Genomic DNA, 17,124 nt, shown 5'->3' with positions numbered 1-17,124 from the left:
CACAAGGCTGTGCTGCTTGCACTCACTAGCCTCCACAAAGCTGTAGTGCATGCTCTCACTAGCCTCCACAAAGCTGTGCTGCTTGCTCTCACTCGCCTGCACAAGGCTGTGCTGCTTGCACTCACTAGCCTCCACAAAGCTGTGGTGCATGCTCTCACTAGCCTCCACAAAGCTGTGCTGCTTGCTCTCACTCGCCTGCACAAGGCTGTGCTGCTTGCACTCACTAGCCTCCACAAAGCTGTAGTGCATGCTCTCACTAGCCTCCACAAAGCTGTGCTGCTTGCTCTCACTCGCCTGCACAAGGCTGTGCTGCTTGCACTCACTAGCCTCCACAAAGCTGTGGTGCATGCTCTCACTAGCCCCCACACGGCTGTGGTGCTTGCTCTCACTAGCCTTCACACGGCTGTGGTGCTTGCTCTCACTAGTCTCCTCAAGGCTGTGCTGCTTGCTCTCACTGCCTCCACACGGCTGTTCTGCTTGCTCCACTGGCCTCCACAAGGCTGTGCTGCTTGCTCTCACTGGCCACCATCAAGGTTGTGCTGCTCGCTCTCACTGGCCTCCACACGGCTGTTTTGCTTGCTCTCACTGGCCTCCATAAGGCTGTGATGCTTGCTCTCACTGGCCTCCACAAGGCTGTGTTGCTTGCCCTCACCGGCCTCCACAAGGCTGTGATGCTTGCTCTCCCTAGCTTCCACAAGGCTGTGCTGCTTGCTCTCACTAGCTTTCACAAGGCTGTGCTGCTTGCCCTCACTAGCCTCCACAAGGCTGTGCGGCTTGCCCTCACTAGCCTCCACAAGGCTGTGCGGCTTGCTCTCACTAGCCTCCACAAGGCTGCGCTGCTTGCCCTCACTAGCCTCCACAAGGCTGTGCGGCTTGCTCTCACTAGACTCCACAAGGCTGCGCTGCTTGACCTCACCTGCCTCCACAAGGATGCACTGCTTGCCCTCACTAGCCTCCACAAGGCTGCGCTGCTTGACCTCACCTGCCTCCACAAGGATGCGCTGCTTGCCCTCACTAGCCTCCACAAGGCTGCGCTGCTTGACCTCACTAGCCTCCACAAGGATGCGCTGCTTGTCCTCACTAGCCTCCAAAAGGCTGTGTTGCTGGCTCTCACTAGCCTCCACAACATTGTGCTGCTTGCCCTCACTAGCCTCCACAAGGCTGTGCTGCTTGCTCTCACTAGCCTCCACAAGGCTGCGCTTCTTGACCTCACTAGCCTCCACAAGGATGCGCTGCTTGCCCTCACTAGCCTCCACAAGGCTGTGCTGCTGGCTCTCACTAGCCTCCACAACACTGTGCTGCTTGCCCTCACTAGCCTCCACAAGGCTGTGGTGCTTGCCCTCACTAGCCTTCACAAAGATGTGCAGCTTGCCCTCACTAGCCTCCACATGGCTGTGCTGCTTGCTCTCACTAGCCTCCCCAAGGCTGTGCTGCTTGCTCTCACTAGCCTCCCCAAGGCTGTGCTGCTTGCTCTCACTAACCTCCACAACGCTGTGCTGCTTGCCCTCACTAGCCTCCACAAGGCTGTGCGGCTTGCTCTCACTAGCCTCCACCAGGCTGTGCTGCTTGCCCTCACTAGCTTCCACAAGGCTGTGGTGCTTGCTCTCACTGGCCTCCACAAGGCTGTTTTGCTTGCTCTCACCGGCCTCCACAAGGCTGGCAGCTTGCCCTCACTAGCCTCCACAAGGCTGTGCTGCTTGCCCTCACTAGCTTCCACACGGCTGTGGTGCTTGCTCTCACTGGCCTCCACAAGGCTGTGTTGCTTGCTCTCACCGGCCTCCACAAGGCTGGCAGCTTGCCCTCACTAGCCTCCACAAGGCTGTGCTGCTTGCCCTCACTAGCTTCCACACGGCTGTGGTGCTTGCTCTCACTGGCCTCCACAAGGCTGTGTTGCTTGCTCTCACCGGCCTCCACAAGGCTGCGCTGCTTGACCTCACTAGCCTCCACAAGTCTGTGCTGCTTGCCCTCACTAGCCTCCACAAGGCTGGCTGCTTGACCTCACTAGCCTCCACAAGGCTGTGCTGCTTGCCCTCACTAGCCTCCACAAGGCTGTGCTGCTTGACCTCACTAGCCTCCACAAGGCTGTGGTGCTCCCTATGCTCCCTCTCTCTGGCCTCCAAGAGACTGTGGCTGCCGTCATCTTAGGTTCAGTCCCAGTGTTCCCTCTCCTCATCCTTTACAAACAGCAGACGTGAGCGTGCCCAGAATGACATCCACAGCCAACCAAGTGTGAAAGCTTCACAGCGCCCTTAGCGGCCTAAACCCCACGCTGAAAATTCTATTTAGTACTCCTTGATAAATCTGTTTAACTAAAGAAGCATTTTCTTTATTTTGATGCCAGTTTTCTGCACATCAGTGGTTCAGGGCACAATAACGCAGATGTATTAGGAAGGCACACGCTCACACCTGCGTTTGTTTCTGCTGAATAACCAATGTTTATTGCTATTCACCGCAATGGTTCAGAATATATCAGCATCAAAAAGATGAAAGACTAAGCAAACCTGCCAGGATTCGAATTTTTGACCCTGAAGCCAAAAAGAGGGGCATATTTACAAGGGAAGGGTTGGAGTGAGGCGTTAGCCTTCCTGGCTTAAAGCCTCACTCTGCCACTTCAGAAACGCAGGGCTGCACCATATTGACAAGAATATGGGGCAGCCCTGCATTTCCCACTGCGCTGGCGCTACACTTAGCAGCCTATCACCAACGGGGTGTCTGAGTGCAGGGGAAGTCTGTTTATGTGCAGGAAGGTCCCCTTTCCTGCACATAAACAATCTTTAAATGCTGTTTTATAACTTCTAAGGGTGCTGCTCAATGCAGCACAAACAGAAGTTGCAAAACTGCATTTAAAAAAATGTTTGCTGATGGGCAGGAAGGAGGACCTTCATGTACATAAACAATCATTGGCCTTTTGCTGTTTTCATGTGTGCTGCACAACGCAGCACACATGAAAACAGCAAAAATGAGGAGAAATTAAACATTTCTCTGTGTTGTCCCAGGGTAAAACCAGGTTTTCCCTGGTCCTAATTCTGGCGCTGCCTCCTATTTACGCTGCCCTTGTAAAAAGGGGGCAGCATCAGAATCAATGGGTGTGGCGGTAGAACGCCCAACAATAAAATGCATTGCCCTCCCTTTTTACGCTAAGCATAGCGTGAAAGGGGGCCTTATTTACAAGCCAGTGTTAAGTCACTTTAAGTAGCTTAATGCTGCCTTGCAAAAAAAGTGACGTTCCTGAGGCGATAGGAGCTTGTAAATATGCCCCATAGATTCTTGAAGAAAATGCATTAGTTGACTGAGCCATCTGACCCACCGACCACGCCCTCCCCTTGCCGACACTGCCTTGGCTTACCTGGTTGTAAGTACAGTTTTTCTTCTTGCACTTGCCACACTGGAGGAAGTCTGTCTGCGTGCCACCAGTCTTTGCCATCTGGTGCTCCCGAATTGCCTCCTGAGTCAGGTTGCTGCGCAACTCCTTCAGCTCATCGCTCGCCATTTCCTGCAAGGAACACTGCTGGGTCAATGTTGTTATAGACGGATCATGACCTTAAATGCAAACCTGATAGAAGGATGTTGCTAGCAACTCATGTATGCTGAAATTGACACCTGTGGAGAGACTGCCTGGGGGCTCAATGACGAGCAGTTTATATTGCACTTTAGATGGTTGAAGGCATCACTGTGTCTGAGCTACTCGGGTTTCGATATCAGATATTAATGCTCCCATCTGACCCCCAAGACTGTACTGGCAAAGGAATGGAGCATAAGACTGAATTGTGCCTGGTTTCAGGTAGGCCTGGGCGGAGGTACGAAGTGACCAAAAAACTCCAACACACTATGCGGAGTTCTGCAAGCGGCAGAGTGTGTTAGGTCACACAGTTCGCAAACATCTTTAGTGCTGGAAAATCAATGTGAAGGGCAACATGTAGAGTGCAAGAAGGCTCTGCTTCTTTCTGCTGCTCGAGTAGATGTTCTACTTGAGCGGCGATTTTCTCAATCAATTAATCAATCAAGGTATTGTAAGGGCGCTACTCACCCGTGAGGGTCTCAAGGCGCTGAGGGGGGGAGGGGTCAGCAGATCTGTTGAGCCAGGTCTTCCTGAAAGTGTTCAGGGAGGGGGCGCGTCTGATGTCTGCCGGGAGCTCGTGTCAGGTTTTGGCCGCAAAGCGGGAGAAGGATCTTCCGCCTGCTCTGGCTCAGTGGATGAGTGGGGTTTCGGCCAGTGCAAGGTTGGCAGATCTGAGGTTCCTTTTGGGTATGTGGAAGTTGATTCTGTCATTGAGGTATTTGGGGCCTGTGTTGTGCAGGCATTTGTAGGCGTGGGTGAGGATTTTGAAGGTGACTCTTTTCTCCACTGGGAGCCAGTGGAGCCTTCATAGGTGTTGGCTGATGTGTGCGTGCCGGGGGATGCTGAGGACGAGTCTGGCGGCGGTGTTCTGTATCATCTGGAGTTTGCGGAGTAGGCACTTGTTTATGCCGGCGAATAGCGTATTTCCATAGTCCAGTCTGCTGGTGATGAGTGCGTGTGTGACTGTCTTCCTTGATTCGGGGGGGATCCACTTGAAAGTCTTGCTGAGGATGCGGAGGTTGTTGAAGCAGCTGGAGGTGACGGCGTTGATCTGTCGGTTCATTGTGAGGGATGAGTCGAGTATGATGCTGAGGTTTTTGGTGTGGTCTGTGGAGGTTGGTGGGCTTCCAAGGGCGGTAGGCCACCAGGAGTTGTCCCATGCTGAGGGGGTGGTTCCCAGGATGAAGACTTTTGTCTTCTCTGTGTTGAGCTTTATGCAGCTGTTGGTCATCCAGATTGCGACGTCCTGCATTGCTTTCTGGAAGTTGAGTCTTGCGGTGGCGGGGTCTTTGGTGAGGGAGAGGATGAGCTGGGTTTTCTCAGCGTATGATACGATGTTGAGGCCGTGTTGTCGGGCGATGGTGGCAAAGGGTGTCATGTAGACGTTGAAGAGGGTCAATCAATCAATCAATCAATCAGAGTACTTGTAAAGCGCGTTACTTACCAATGAGGGTCCCAAGGTGCTGAGGGGAGGGGGGGTGCTGCTACTGCTTGAAGAGCCAGGTCTTGAGGAGTCTTCTGAAGGCGAGTAGGTCTTGGGTCTGCCGTATGTGGGTAGGGCGGGTGTTCCAGGTCTAGGCGGCTAGGTAGGAGAAGGATCGGCCATCGGAGGTCATTTGTTGGATGCGGGGGACAGCGGCTAGGGCGACGCTGGCGGAGCGGAGCTGGCGGGTGGGGGTGTGGAAGCTGAGTCTGCTATTCAGGTAGGCTGGTCCGGCGTTGTGGAGTGCTTTGTGTGCGTGGGTGAGGAGCTTGAAGGTGATCCTCTTGTCAATGGGGAGCCAGTGTAGGTCTCTCAGGTGGGGGGTGATGTGGCTGCGGCGGGGGACGTTGACGGTCAGTTGGGCGGAGGCGTTTTGGATGCGTTGTAGTCATCATAGGTGTTTGGCTGGGATTCCTGCATAGAGTGCATTGCCGTAGTCCAGTCTGCTGCTGACGAGGGCCTGTGTCACCGTTTGGAGAGGAAGGAGGTGGTCCAATCAAGAGCCTTCTCTTGGATTTTGGCTTCTAGGAGGCGTGTCTTTTGTCAGCGTATGATACGATGTTAAGGCTGTGTTGTCGGACGATGGCAGCGAGGGGTGTCATGTAGACGTTGAAGAGGGTCAATCAATCAATCAATCAATCAAAGTACTTACTCATGAGGGTCCCAAGGCGCTGAGGGCAGGCTCAGTGATGACCCCTGTGGGACTCCGCAGGTGATTTTTTGTGGGATCAGGGAGGAAGGGTGGAAGTCTGATTCTTTGGCTTCTCCCGGTGAGGAATGATCAGATACAGTCTAGGGCTGTTCCTTGTATGCCGGCGTCGTGTAGTCTGGTGACGAGTGTGCGGTGGGAGATGGTATTGAAGGCTGCCGATAGGTCAAGTAGGATGAGGGCTGCAGAGTGGCCTTGGTCCAGGAGGGTGCGCATGTCATCTGTGGCAGCGAGTTGGGCGGTCGATGCAAACTGAAGGTTTCTCAACATGCGCAGTAGTGACCATCTGTGACCGCCCGCATTGAGAAATCTCACCAGAAGGTGGTCTGGAGTAAGATTTTGCTTGCTCGCCAACTGAACATTGGCAAGCGCAAGTCTGGAAACAATTCTGCTCCGCATAGAAGAGTTTTTCAAAACTGGGTGCGCTGTGCGGAACACAGAGTGGGGAAAACTCTGCAAGCGGAGCGGAATTTCAAACCCAGGCCTAGTTTCAGGCCACATAACGTCCTATTTTATTTCTGTTGCCCTCAGCAGAAAGGTGTGGGAGGGAGGTAGGGCTGTTTTTTTTCTTCTGCCACTTGTTTTCAAATGTCTTTTGTGCTTTTATGGACACCTGAGCTGCATCACTTTTAGTCAAGAAAGGGTGATGTTCACATCCAGGTTCTGAACAGGCCTTGAGCATCCCTGGGTCTCCCTCCACTTCTTTCGGCTTCAGACCCAGAAGTTCTTCTTGGGATTTTTCACCTCATCATCTCCAGGAGTTTCAGTGTCATATTACCAGCTCGGTTAATTAAATCAAGGTAATGTGGCAAGCCGGTCAACAAAGGTTCTAACAAAAACCGAGTCAAGACTATGACAATCTAGACCTCTACCAATGCCAAAATGAAAACATCCCAATTGCCCCCTATCTCACAACTAGAAATTCAAGCTACATTATTCTTTCACTCACTGTTGAGTATCAGACAAGTTCTCAACGGTTTTGGAAAAAATCAAGGTATCAGATACTGAACAATAATCCGCATTGTCCGCAATTGAAGACCACATCAACAAGGTATTAGATATCCAAGGGATGAGCAATGAACACCTATAATTTGTCAAGTTACCACGACACTGAAACAGAACATTATCACCTCAATGCTGAAGAAACTGGAAGGACCGGGGACCAATCTCTATATTCCTATTCCCAAGTAAAATCATGAGGAGGAGGAAATTGCATGCCAGCTTCATGAATATCTGGCAGACTAGACAGGTTCAAGCATTTGCAATGCAATAGGTCCCGCATTAGGAAAGTTTGAGCTATTGGTATTGTAAATGACAATTTTTTTATTTATGTGTTGGTTATGAAAATAGCGAGATTAATATCTTTGTCATTTACAATGCCAATAGTTCTAACTTTTGCAAATGTGACACCTATTTAAAGTACAAGAGCAGATATTATATATATAATGGGCATGCTTGTGAGTGGTAAAGCAGAAACGGTGCCAGAGACACAGTCATTAAAGTTCCCCCAAGACAATTTTAACAGTTGTGCTGAAGAACAAAGCAAACAAGCCACCTTTCGTGACGTTACTTCCTGTCGTGACATCAGCGCCCCCCCCCACTTCTTTTTTTTAGGACTTGTGCCCTGCGTGTAGCAGACAGGCAGGTGTAATGACAGTATCGTAGAGGCTCCCTTTACCAGTTATTGATTAAGACAGGTCCCAGTGCGATAACCAGCACCATTGACTATGGCTTTGACCTGGAAGCCATGTCATTTGAATATCAGGCGGGTCTTCTATAGGCTCTTAGGTTTATGACCACACAAGCATGAATGCGGTCTGTGAATGGTCGCCAAGTGGTGCCCCCCTCCCTCCCCCACAGTTTAGATCACTGCTGGAGTAAATACAAGCCATATTTTCTATGCACTACTGTCCTTGCCTCTCCATCTCAAGCAGAACGTATGCCTTCTACTAATAGAAATAGCGATCGCGATTAAGTAAAGCTATTTACTCTAAAAATAAATGCAGCACAATCTTCACATTATATACCCTGACAACCGAACCTGCCTTTCTAATTTGCTGAACTTTTGGAACTGTGCACACATTACAGAGCCAAAACGGTATGTACTGTTAACAAGACCACAGCTGTTAAATTAAAATAAGTTGTAATTGAGGGCTCCAATAATAGAGTCTGGACGTGAATGCTAACTCGATGTTTATGTAGTGTCATGGAACTCTACTCGCGTTTCCAAGCACTGTAAATAACAACTCTTACTATTAATCAGTTTATAGTACTGAATTTAAGATGAAGATCTAAGTGTGCCCTGTTGGTTTCGGTCTCATGACTTCCAGAGAAGAACCTTTGTCAGTGGCGAGTGTTCAGCTCACTGAGCCACCGTACGCTGCTAGCAATGTGGTAGTGTTACACAGCCCCAAAGGGCGACCGGGCGAATATTTTCTGATGCTGAAGAAGACAAGGAGGCACTAGTCCTTGGACTGTGGTCACCTTCTTAGATGCGAACATACATTTTGCCAGAGGGCAGTGCGTATGTCGGGCCGGGCAATACACATTGCTAAAATCAATTTTTCCGATAGCACCTGAAGATTTTCTGACGGTACCGGATATTTGCAACAACAACAAAAAACACGCCCTACACATACCAAACACTAGCCAGTCTCAACACCAGTACAACCGAGATTGTACACAAAAGCCACCTTTTAACCGCACCCTGCCTACTGACTCCACCCTACTATTCTTACTCAAACAATCAGAAACGCACTCCAGTCTGTGACGTGTCTGAAGACCATTTGTGAAAATATCAGAATTTCAGATAGCGCTTCGAGTCCATTCTAAAGGCAGTACCGTGCTACACAGACCCTGTAGCATAAGTGGATGGCCGGGACTTCCTAGAGTGTTGAGAGCTCTCAGTGCAGCCCTGCAGCCACACTGATCATTCCAGAAGGGTGAAGTCAAGACCCCAGGAGAACGGAGTCGGTCTTTAAAGGACTGGAAAGCTGCGGTCGGCATGTCTGCCTTGTGTTGTGCAGAACTGCTGTGAATAGAAACTCTTCTGTCTGACGGGCTGCTGAACAGTACTGTGAGGGTTTGTTTTTTTTCTCACCCCATGTGGCGCTATACAGACCTCTGTTAAAGTGCCCTTCCTTACTTTGTGAATGTCTGGAAATAGAGTGCGGACAATATTTTGCCTTTCTTGAAAAATAATGTAAAAGACCATGCTGCAGCCCCATTCAAGTAAAAAACAAACAAAACAAGAACAATTAGAGCAGTAACTGCAAGTGAGTACGTGTCACTCATCAATATGCCACACATTAAAACTGTTACACATTAACATATCTCAAACAAGGAAATGTGACACACAAACTAGTCAGCGTCAAAATATGTCCTCGCCCATTCAAATACCTCATCACTGCACTCTCCCTATGCAGACACGTTATGCTGCCTGAATCCCCAGCACAAGCCTGCTTATTTTCTCTCCCCCTCGCCAGACCGTATTATTTCTCACCTGTATCACCGGGCCCCTCTACTATTTACCTACTACTGCTCCAGGCAGATTCCTCCTGCCGTTCAGCTCCTCTAGCCTCTCGCTGAGATCCTTCATTCAATCATTGCCAACGGTCTGCACGTCACAAATACTCTTGGTTCTATTTCCATGGACGCGCATTGACGGGATAGGGTGCTTCCGGGTGCGTCATCTGGTAGAACACATGATACTTAAAAAGACAGTGGATAAGATCCTGCTGGCATTTTTAACAGAGGCGGCGCGGCTTTTGTAGGCGTGCGGTTGTTATTGCTTTGGTGCCACGAGACTGCGACCGAAAGAAGACAAGCTGAGGATCGCCAGGGGCTGAATTGGAGCCTGCTGCCGAGACTGACCCGCTGCGGAGGGAGAGGGACACGCAGAAAGAGTCCGGTGAGTGGGGTGGGGGGGAGAGAGGGAGGGGATGTGTGTGTGTGTGTTTGCACGTGTGTGTCTTTGTGTGCGTGTGCCTGTGTGTGTGTGTGTGTGTGTGTGTGTGTGTGTGCGCGCGTGTGTCTGTGTATGCGTGTGTCTGTCTGTGTGGTGTCAACAGCATGCCGGAATCGGAGCGCGTGTTCACGCGCGCGACTTGATCCGATTCCGGCATGCTGCGCGTGCACATCTCTTGTCTCCGTCTTAGCTCGTTGTAAGCAGAGCTGACAACTATAGGTCTTGCGGCGAGAACGTGCTTTGCGCGACTTCGCCAGGGCGAGACCCTAAAAAAGGCTTTGGCACTAAAAAATGACCTCATTGGCCAATCAGATTGCAAAAAAGTGGCCCAAATTTGCACATCTGGGGAGTTTTGAATTTATATACACATACTGTGTAGGTTATGCAAGGTATGGGTGACTGTATTCAGTTGTGCTTGCTGCAAGCAATGTTTGTCATAATATCAAGGAAACCAACAGTAAAAAAAATACAACCCAGCCCAAAGAAACTACGGAAGGTAGGAAGTCAACCAAATTACCCCCCTTGTGAGCTTGGGTAACAGTATAAACTAAGTAAATGAACTACAAGGGGGTAATTCTTAAAAAAAATATATATATATATGTATATGTATGCCTTTAGTGACCTATAATGCACTGAACGAAATTCACAAGAATTATTCAAACAGTTCCTGGCCCACTATTCCCCTACTAGAAGGAGTTCATCCCTTTTAACAAACATTTACAGGATCCTACTGAACATTTTTTTCAGAAATCTGATACAACAAGATTTGTGGTTGACTATCTACATGGAAGAGACTATCAGTGTATGCATTTCCCTTGACTAGATGTTTTATGACAAAACAATCAATGATTATAGACTATCAAGCACTATCAACTGCCTGCAAGGCAACAAGCTAGCATTTTACTCAACATTTAAACAGAGAGAAAGCCATGCTTGCACTAGGCATGACACAATTTATCATGTGCTTTGGTGTGGACTCTGTGTTTAGGTTAATTTTCCTACTTTGAGTATATATAATCTGTGAAGTGTGTGCTTGATTGTGGAATAGCTACAGGAGTAGTGTTAACTGCATTCCTGTCTATTACTAGAGCAGCTAAGTTCCAATTTTGTCATCGGTGAGCTCAATATCAAAAAGATTTGGCAACCAACAAGGAAGTGGCCAATGAGTAATGGGAGTGTCTGCATGCCTTCTGTCCTTTTTACTGATGACTCCTTTTCACCACACTGCTCCCACACTAATTCTCTTAATCACAATCCTTTCCTCCTGCTCACGCCTTCTCTACTTCCGCTAAGTCTCTTCCCTCACTTATTAGCACTCTCCTCCTCCGTACAAGCTCTTCCCTTATGCATGCATCTCCAGTCTCCACTTGCTCACACATGCATCTCCCACTCCTGGTAACCCCTGGGTGTGGGCAGAACTCACTTAGTTTTCCTCTGTGACATTCCATGGAGTTACATAAAAACTCAGTGAGATTCTGCAGAGTTCTGCAAACGGGCAGAAATTGGCTTGTTGAACTGCTTGGGCTGGTTTTTAGTACCAGAAGCCTGTTGCATGCTGAAAAAATTCACGCAAACTGCACCATCCGGAGCACCAGACAGCTCAGCTTCTCAAGTTGGTTTTGCTGCAGCTCAAGTAGATTTTCTACTCGAGCGGCATCTTTCTCAGCACAAATGGTGGCAACCACCTGCAACCGCTCTTGTTGGGAAAATCGCAAAAAGAACAATTGATGGGCAGAATGGTGAACAATGTCAAACATCCACCCCAGTACAGAGATCTGGGCCTAAATCCATTGGTTTTTTGCTCCCCATGCTATTCCAGTTTGAACCCAACCATATGCAAATCAGTCTTGAACATGCCATGGGAACAATCAAGCCGGAACTGCCAGGCAGGCCCTCCCTGGACCGGAAACAAGCATCCTGGGACCTGTTTCGGGCTTTCACCCCTCATCAGCCAGGCTCGCTTGACTCCAGTGGCATGGAGAGCATGGGACCCTCGTCTGGGCATATCCGTCCCACTCGGGGTGACGAATGAAAAAAGAACAATCATATACAGAATGTTGAACAATGTCAAACATTCACCCCAGTACAGAGATCTGGGCCAAAATCCATCGTTTTTTTGCTCCCCATGCCATTACAGTTTGAACCCACACATATGCAAATCAGTCTTGACCCTGTACCTCATTGGAACAGTCTAGCCCGAACTGCCAGGCAGGTCCTCCCTGGACCAGAAAAGAGCATCCTGGGACTGGTATCAGGGTTTTACCCCTCATCAGCCAGGAGAACTCATAGCACCCAATTATCATGCTAAGGGATGCCAATTCTCGCTCGCATTTGCCAATTTACCGTTGGTGAGTCACGTGTGAGCAAAAACGTCATTAGACGATGATTGGCAGTATTTGCTCCGAACTCCATGTTACATGTGTAACACAGAGTGGGCAAAACTCTGGAACTTGGCTGGCAATGTGGAATTTCATCACCCACCCCTAGTAACCCCTTCTCTATAGACCTTGCTTACATCTTTATCTCTTACTTTTGCATAGTCCCTCCTTAATCCCTCCTATGCAAGCCCTGTCCCCATTCCTCCCACATCCTCTTCCTCAGGCTCACATCTTCATGTCTGTCATGTTCACATCTTCCTTCAGACTCCTAGTTATCCTATCTGATGTATTTCCTGCTTCTTTTTCACCTTAGCCCCCCAGCAGCTCACCTCAGATGTCATGCTTGCAATGCGCTCCGCAGAGATGGCCCCACACAGCACATTGCGACGCAGGTTTGGATTCTTGGGGTCCTTCAAGTTGCTAATGCGGCTCCGTACCCGGTTCCGGTACTTCATGTCTGTGGCCTTTACCTCTTTGTATATATGTGATAGTGTCAAAGAAATATACCTTGGAACGGTAAAGAGAGAGATGCCTGGGATCTCACCAGGGCATAGTAAAAGTGGCGGAAATTAATTTAGACTCACAGTGGCCATTCAAAGCTGTCCTCCAGCTGACCCAGGAAGGCTCTTACTAATTATTTGTTCAATTTGAAAGGAAAACGATTTAGTGTATTCATGATGTAATTCTGTACAGTTATATAACATTTGACTCACTTATACAGCAATTATTGCACCATTTTTACAGATTTCATTTTAGAAATCTATGTGCCTTTATGTTTTTTATGTTAAATATCTTTATTCGGCAAATTGATCACCATAAAAGAATACATATGCATAATACATTTTCAATTCTCCAGTTAAAACTATAAAAAGATACGAACAAAAGGGAAGAAATGCACCACAGTCACTAGTTTGCTACAGGCGGTTACAAGCATCAGACCGTAGGTCCCCCCGAGTGCAATTTCAATAAACGGGAGCGCGTCACCCACGCACTGCCCAAGAATTTTGCCACCCCGCAAATCATGATGGAGGATGAAGAGTCAGTAGAAAGTACACGTAGTGCCTGGCTATGGCACCTCAACCCCAGTTCCCTACACACAGGTTTCAGCCAAAATTTCCGCGCCACTTTGTAAGCGGGGCAGGCAAAAAATAGGTGGGCCACAGACTCCTTTGGTGCTGCACAGCCAGGGCACGAACGCAGGGGGGCACCAGAGTTCGACCACCACGCCGTGAAGTCATGCACCGGAAGCGTCCCATATCTCAGTTTTAGATATAGCGCTCGATCTAGAGGTTTAGTTATCAGGTCGAGGAAGGGTTCCAGTTTTCTCACCCGTTTAATTAACAGAAATTGATCCGTGAGTGAGCCCCCATCCATACCCCTCAGTGCATTACTCTGTACCCAATCCCAATATAGCTTTTTGATCACTTCCTTGGGTGGCGGCGTTTGTGACTCCCAAGCATCCCTTAGTCCCAAGTTAAGAACCAGGGGGCATATTATCAAGGGGGTTTATCTCCGCTTTTTTGGCTTTAAAAGCCAAGAAAGCGGAGATAAAATTATCTCCCTATTACCAAGCTGTCGCTAACACCAGTTAGCGACAGCTAGTAGGAGATAGCGACCATCTTGGGCCCCACTTTGCATGTCAGTTATATTTATCACTAATGAGATGCAAAGTGGGCGTGCCAAGATGTTAGAGACTGAAAACAGTCGCTAACATCGCTATCTCCTATTACCAACTTTTGGAGATATTCGCGCTAAGCGGGAATATCTCCAAAAGCTAACACCTGCCCTGAGCAGTTCTTAGCCATGTTATCCAATGGGAGGTGGATAACATGGCTAAGAGCATTTGCTCGATAATGCATGAATATCGCTGACTTTTCAGCGATATTCATGCATTTCGGCCGTTTTTTATCGCATTTGCGATAAACCTTGTTAATAGCAAGGTTTATCTGCGATAAAAATCGCCGATGAGCGGCGATAATTTTTGTCTCTAAACAAGTTAGAGACAAAAATTATTGCTAGTTGTTGGTAATATGCCCCCAGGTCTCTCAATTTATTCAGCCATCCTATTTTTTTCCCCGTGTCCAACAGAAGAAGATCATCCATCCCTTCAGCGTATTTTGCGAGCTCCTCAGTTCTTCTTAGACGAGTCCAGAAAAGCAACGGGCGTAGCCTTACCAGGTCCTTTAGTGCTCTTCTGCCCAAATCTAGTCTCAGGGGGATCAGTGGGGTGGAAGCGGGAAGAGCCACCACCTTCCTTAGAAAATTGTTTTCCGCTGTCGATAGATCTGAAACATTTTCGAACCCCCAGACTTCGGAGCCATATAATGCCGCCGGAAGAATCTGACCCTCATAAATCGCCATGGCCGGGGAGACAGGTTTGCTACTTGACTCGCGGAGCTCCCTCAGAGTCACCCCAGATACTCTTTGGTGGCTGAGTAACATTTTGGCCAAGTGGTCCTTCCAGGTCATTCGACTATTTATCCGGACACCAAGATAGTCAAATGAGTCGACCAACTCCAGAGGAGCACCATTGAGCAAGAAATTATTTTTAAATCTTTTAGAGGGGGAGAGTGCCATCAGTTTAGTTTTCGAGGTATTGATGGTTAAGCCTCTGTTGGTACAAAAGGAACTAAACCGGTTTAAGAGTTTTTGCAGACCCACTGGGGATTTGGAGATCAATAAGGTGTCGTCGGCGAAGAGTAAAGTGGGGATTCTTTCCCCCGCCAGGGATGGGGCATCCGACTCTTCCCCTTTCAGGTGGTCCACCACTCCATTCACGAATAGGGAGAAAAGGGTCGGAGCCATAACACAGCCCTGGCGTACTCCTCTCCTCACAGGGACCCTATCTGTTAACTGTCCCTGGGATCCCCATCTGACCCTCGCGGAGTTCCCCTCGTGGTGCTTTACGATTAGACTCAGGAGTCTACTGGAAAATCCCATCTCTCCTAGGATCTCCCATAATTTTGCCCGGGGGACCAGGTCGAAAGCCGTCTTGAGATCTATGAAGGCCATGTATAAACTGCCTTTCTTGATGGTAACTGCCTTCCAATAGATAACAAAAAAGCGAAAGACCTGGTCCATCGTGCCTACCTTTCTTCTAAAACCCGCTTGGAGGTGGGAGAGAATATTGGCCTCCTCCATCCAATCGCCTACTCTTGAAATGATGACCCTGCCGACCACTTTCTGAATTATATCTATCAAGCTGATAGGTCTGTAGTTCGCAGGATCATCTCTTGCCCCCTTCTTGAACACAGTTACCACCTCTGCCCCTTCCAAGAATCTGGCACCTGGTGACCCCTAGTAATCAAGTTCATAATTGTGGCGATTAACTTGGCCCAAGCCTGCGGCTCCGCTATCAACAGGTCCCCAGGGATCCCATCCGGCCCGGCCGCCTTCTTTGGGGTTAGATGTCTAATCGCCGTCACTACTTCTGTAGTCGTGAATGGGAGGTCATCCACCCCTGAGGTATCCCCAGCACCAAAACTAGCTACCCCGGGGCTGATTGGTTCGTCATTACCTCCATATAGGGAAGAAAAGTGATTAAACCATTGCTGACTGGTTATGTGAGCTGCTAATGGTTGCGATTTCCTCTGCCTAGTTCTGTTAATCAGATCCCAAAAAAGGTTCGGGTTCCTTCTACTCACAGCATTGGATAGGTCCTGCCAATGCTGTTCCTCCCACTCGCGTTTAGCCAGTGATAGTGCTTTTAGGTAGTCCTTCCTGGCCGCTCTAACCAGCAAAGGATCCCCAGAAAGCAGGGCTTTTGTCAGGTTTTTCCTTTTGCCCTTACACTGATCTGTATACCAAGGTTTATTTGAAGTGGGAGGTGTAATAGTTTTTCTGTGGCTTTTCCCTTTCGAGGTAAAAAATTGACTGACATGATCTATTGTAGCTATATAAGCTGAGTCAAGGGAAGAGTGCGGATACATACTAATCTGATTTTCACAGTCCCAGGCCTCCAGATCAGAGGACAGGCCCTCTACCAGAGATTTAATGGCCCCTAGGTCATCTTCCTTCAGGTTAGCCTTGTCCCATTTCAGTCTGCGATTGTTGTTGTATGGGATGATCTCTTTGGATATTTTTAAGGGGGCATTCACCCTCCTGTCTTTAAAGATGCCCCAATTAAACTTACAACACAGGGGATTATGGTCGCTATCCTGACTTGGGAGCACCTCCATGTCAATAAGGTCTGCCCAAAAACTAACATCCATTAGGATGTAGTCAATTCGGGACGGCCCAGTAAGTCTATTGAAGGTCAGTGCACCTGCCTGGTCGGATATAGTCCTGCCATTGAGGGCTCTTAACTTGTGGTCCCTGGTTAGTGCATTGATTTGAATTGCCCTAGCTGACCATTTTCTAATAGGGGGCAGGGATAGGGTTGGGATGGACCATTTTGAATCTTCGTCTTCAATACCCAGGGGGTCATCACCGAGGAGGGGTTCAAACGTGCAATTGAAATCACCCCCCACGATGATTTTTGCTGATGAAGGGCAGTTAGCTAAGGCAGAGTCCAGAGCTGTTAAAATTGTAGAGGCGGAGTCCCCAGGTGCCCCTCTGGCGTAAACGTTGAAAAGGTCAAGCCTGCTACCCTCCGCATTCCCTCTAGAAGAGAGGTGGAGTATATCACTACACTCCGAGTTGTGGCGTGTAACCACCCAGTCCAGCTCTATTTTAATCCAGACCATGAGGCCCCCCGCTGGTCTACCCTTTCCTTTACTTACTGCTGGCAAAAAGTGGGTGATATACCCCGATTTATGTAAGGGTGATAGGCTCCAGGTTTCCTGAAACAGGCAAACATCGAACCTCTCGATAAACGTGTGCCACTCTGGTATATCTAACTTCCTTTTTAACCCCGCAACGTTCCAAGATAGGAGGTTTATTACCCGCCGTCCTTTGGGCACTACGGTGTGTCCCCCCTTATTCACACCCTCATTATCCACCATGGTCATACAGCTACCCCCATCCTGGACCAAGGGAATAGGGTTTGCAGGACAACTAGCCATGCTGGCCATAGACCCAGCTAACATG

At 48.8% G+C, this 17,124-nt stretch overlaps 1 protein-coding gene across 1 annotated transcript in view; it reads right to left on the bottom strand.

Annotated features, from left to right (window-relative positions):
* Window positions 1-17,124, bottom strand: part of LOC147733017 (transcription elongation factor A protein 3-like) — a 292,384-nt gene that overhangs the window by 66,652 nt on the left and 208,608 nt on the right. Inside the window, exons 14-15 of the mRNA XM_086957573.1 lie at window positions 12,426-12,580; window positions 3,347-3,493 (exon numbers count right to left, since the gene is read on the bottom strand). Coding sequence (XP_086813699.1) covers window positions 3,347-3,493; window positions 12,426-12,580 — 302 coding nt within the window. The remainder of the gene's footprint in view (window positions 1-3,346; window positions 3,494-12,425; window positions 12,581-17,124) is intronic.

This window comes from Lissotriton vulgaris, chromosome 2_1 (assembly GCF_964263255.1).
Source record: "Lissotriton vulgaris chromosome 2_1, aLisVul1.2, whole genome shotgun sequence".
Lineage (NCBI taxonomy): Eukaryota > Metazoa > Chordata > Amphibia > Caudata > Salamandridae > Lissotriton > Lissotriton vulgaris.
The sequence above is the reverse complement of the archived record's forward strand: the minus strand, read 5'-3'. Positions and strand labels throughout refer to the sequence as shown.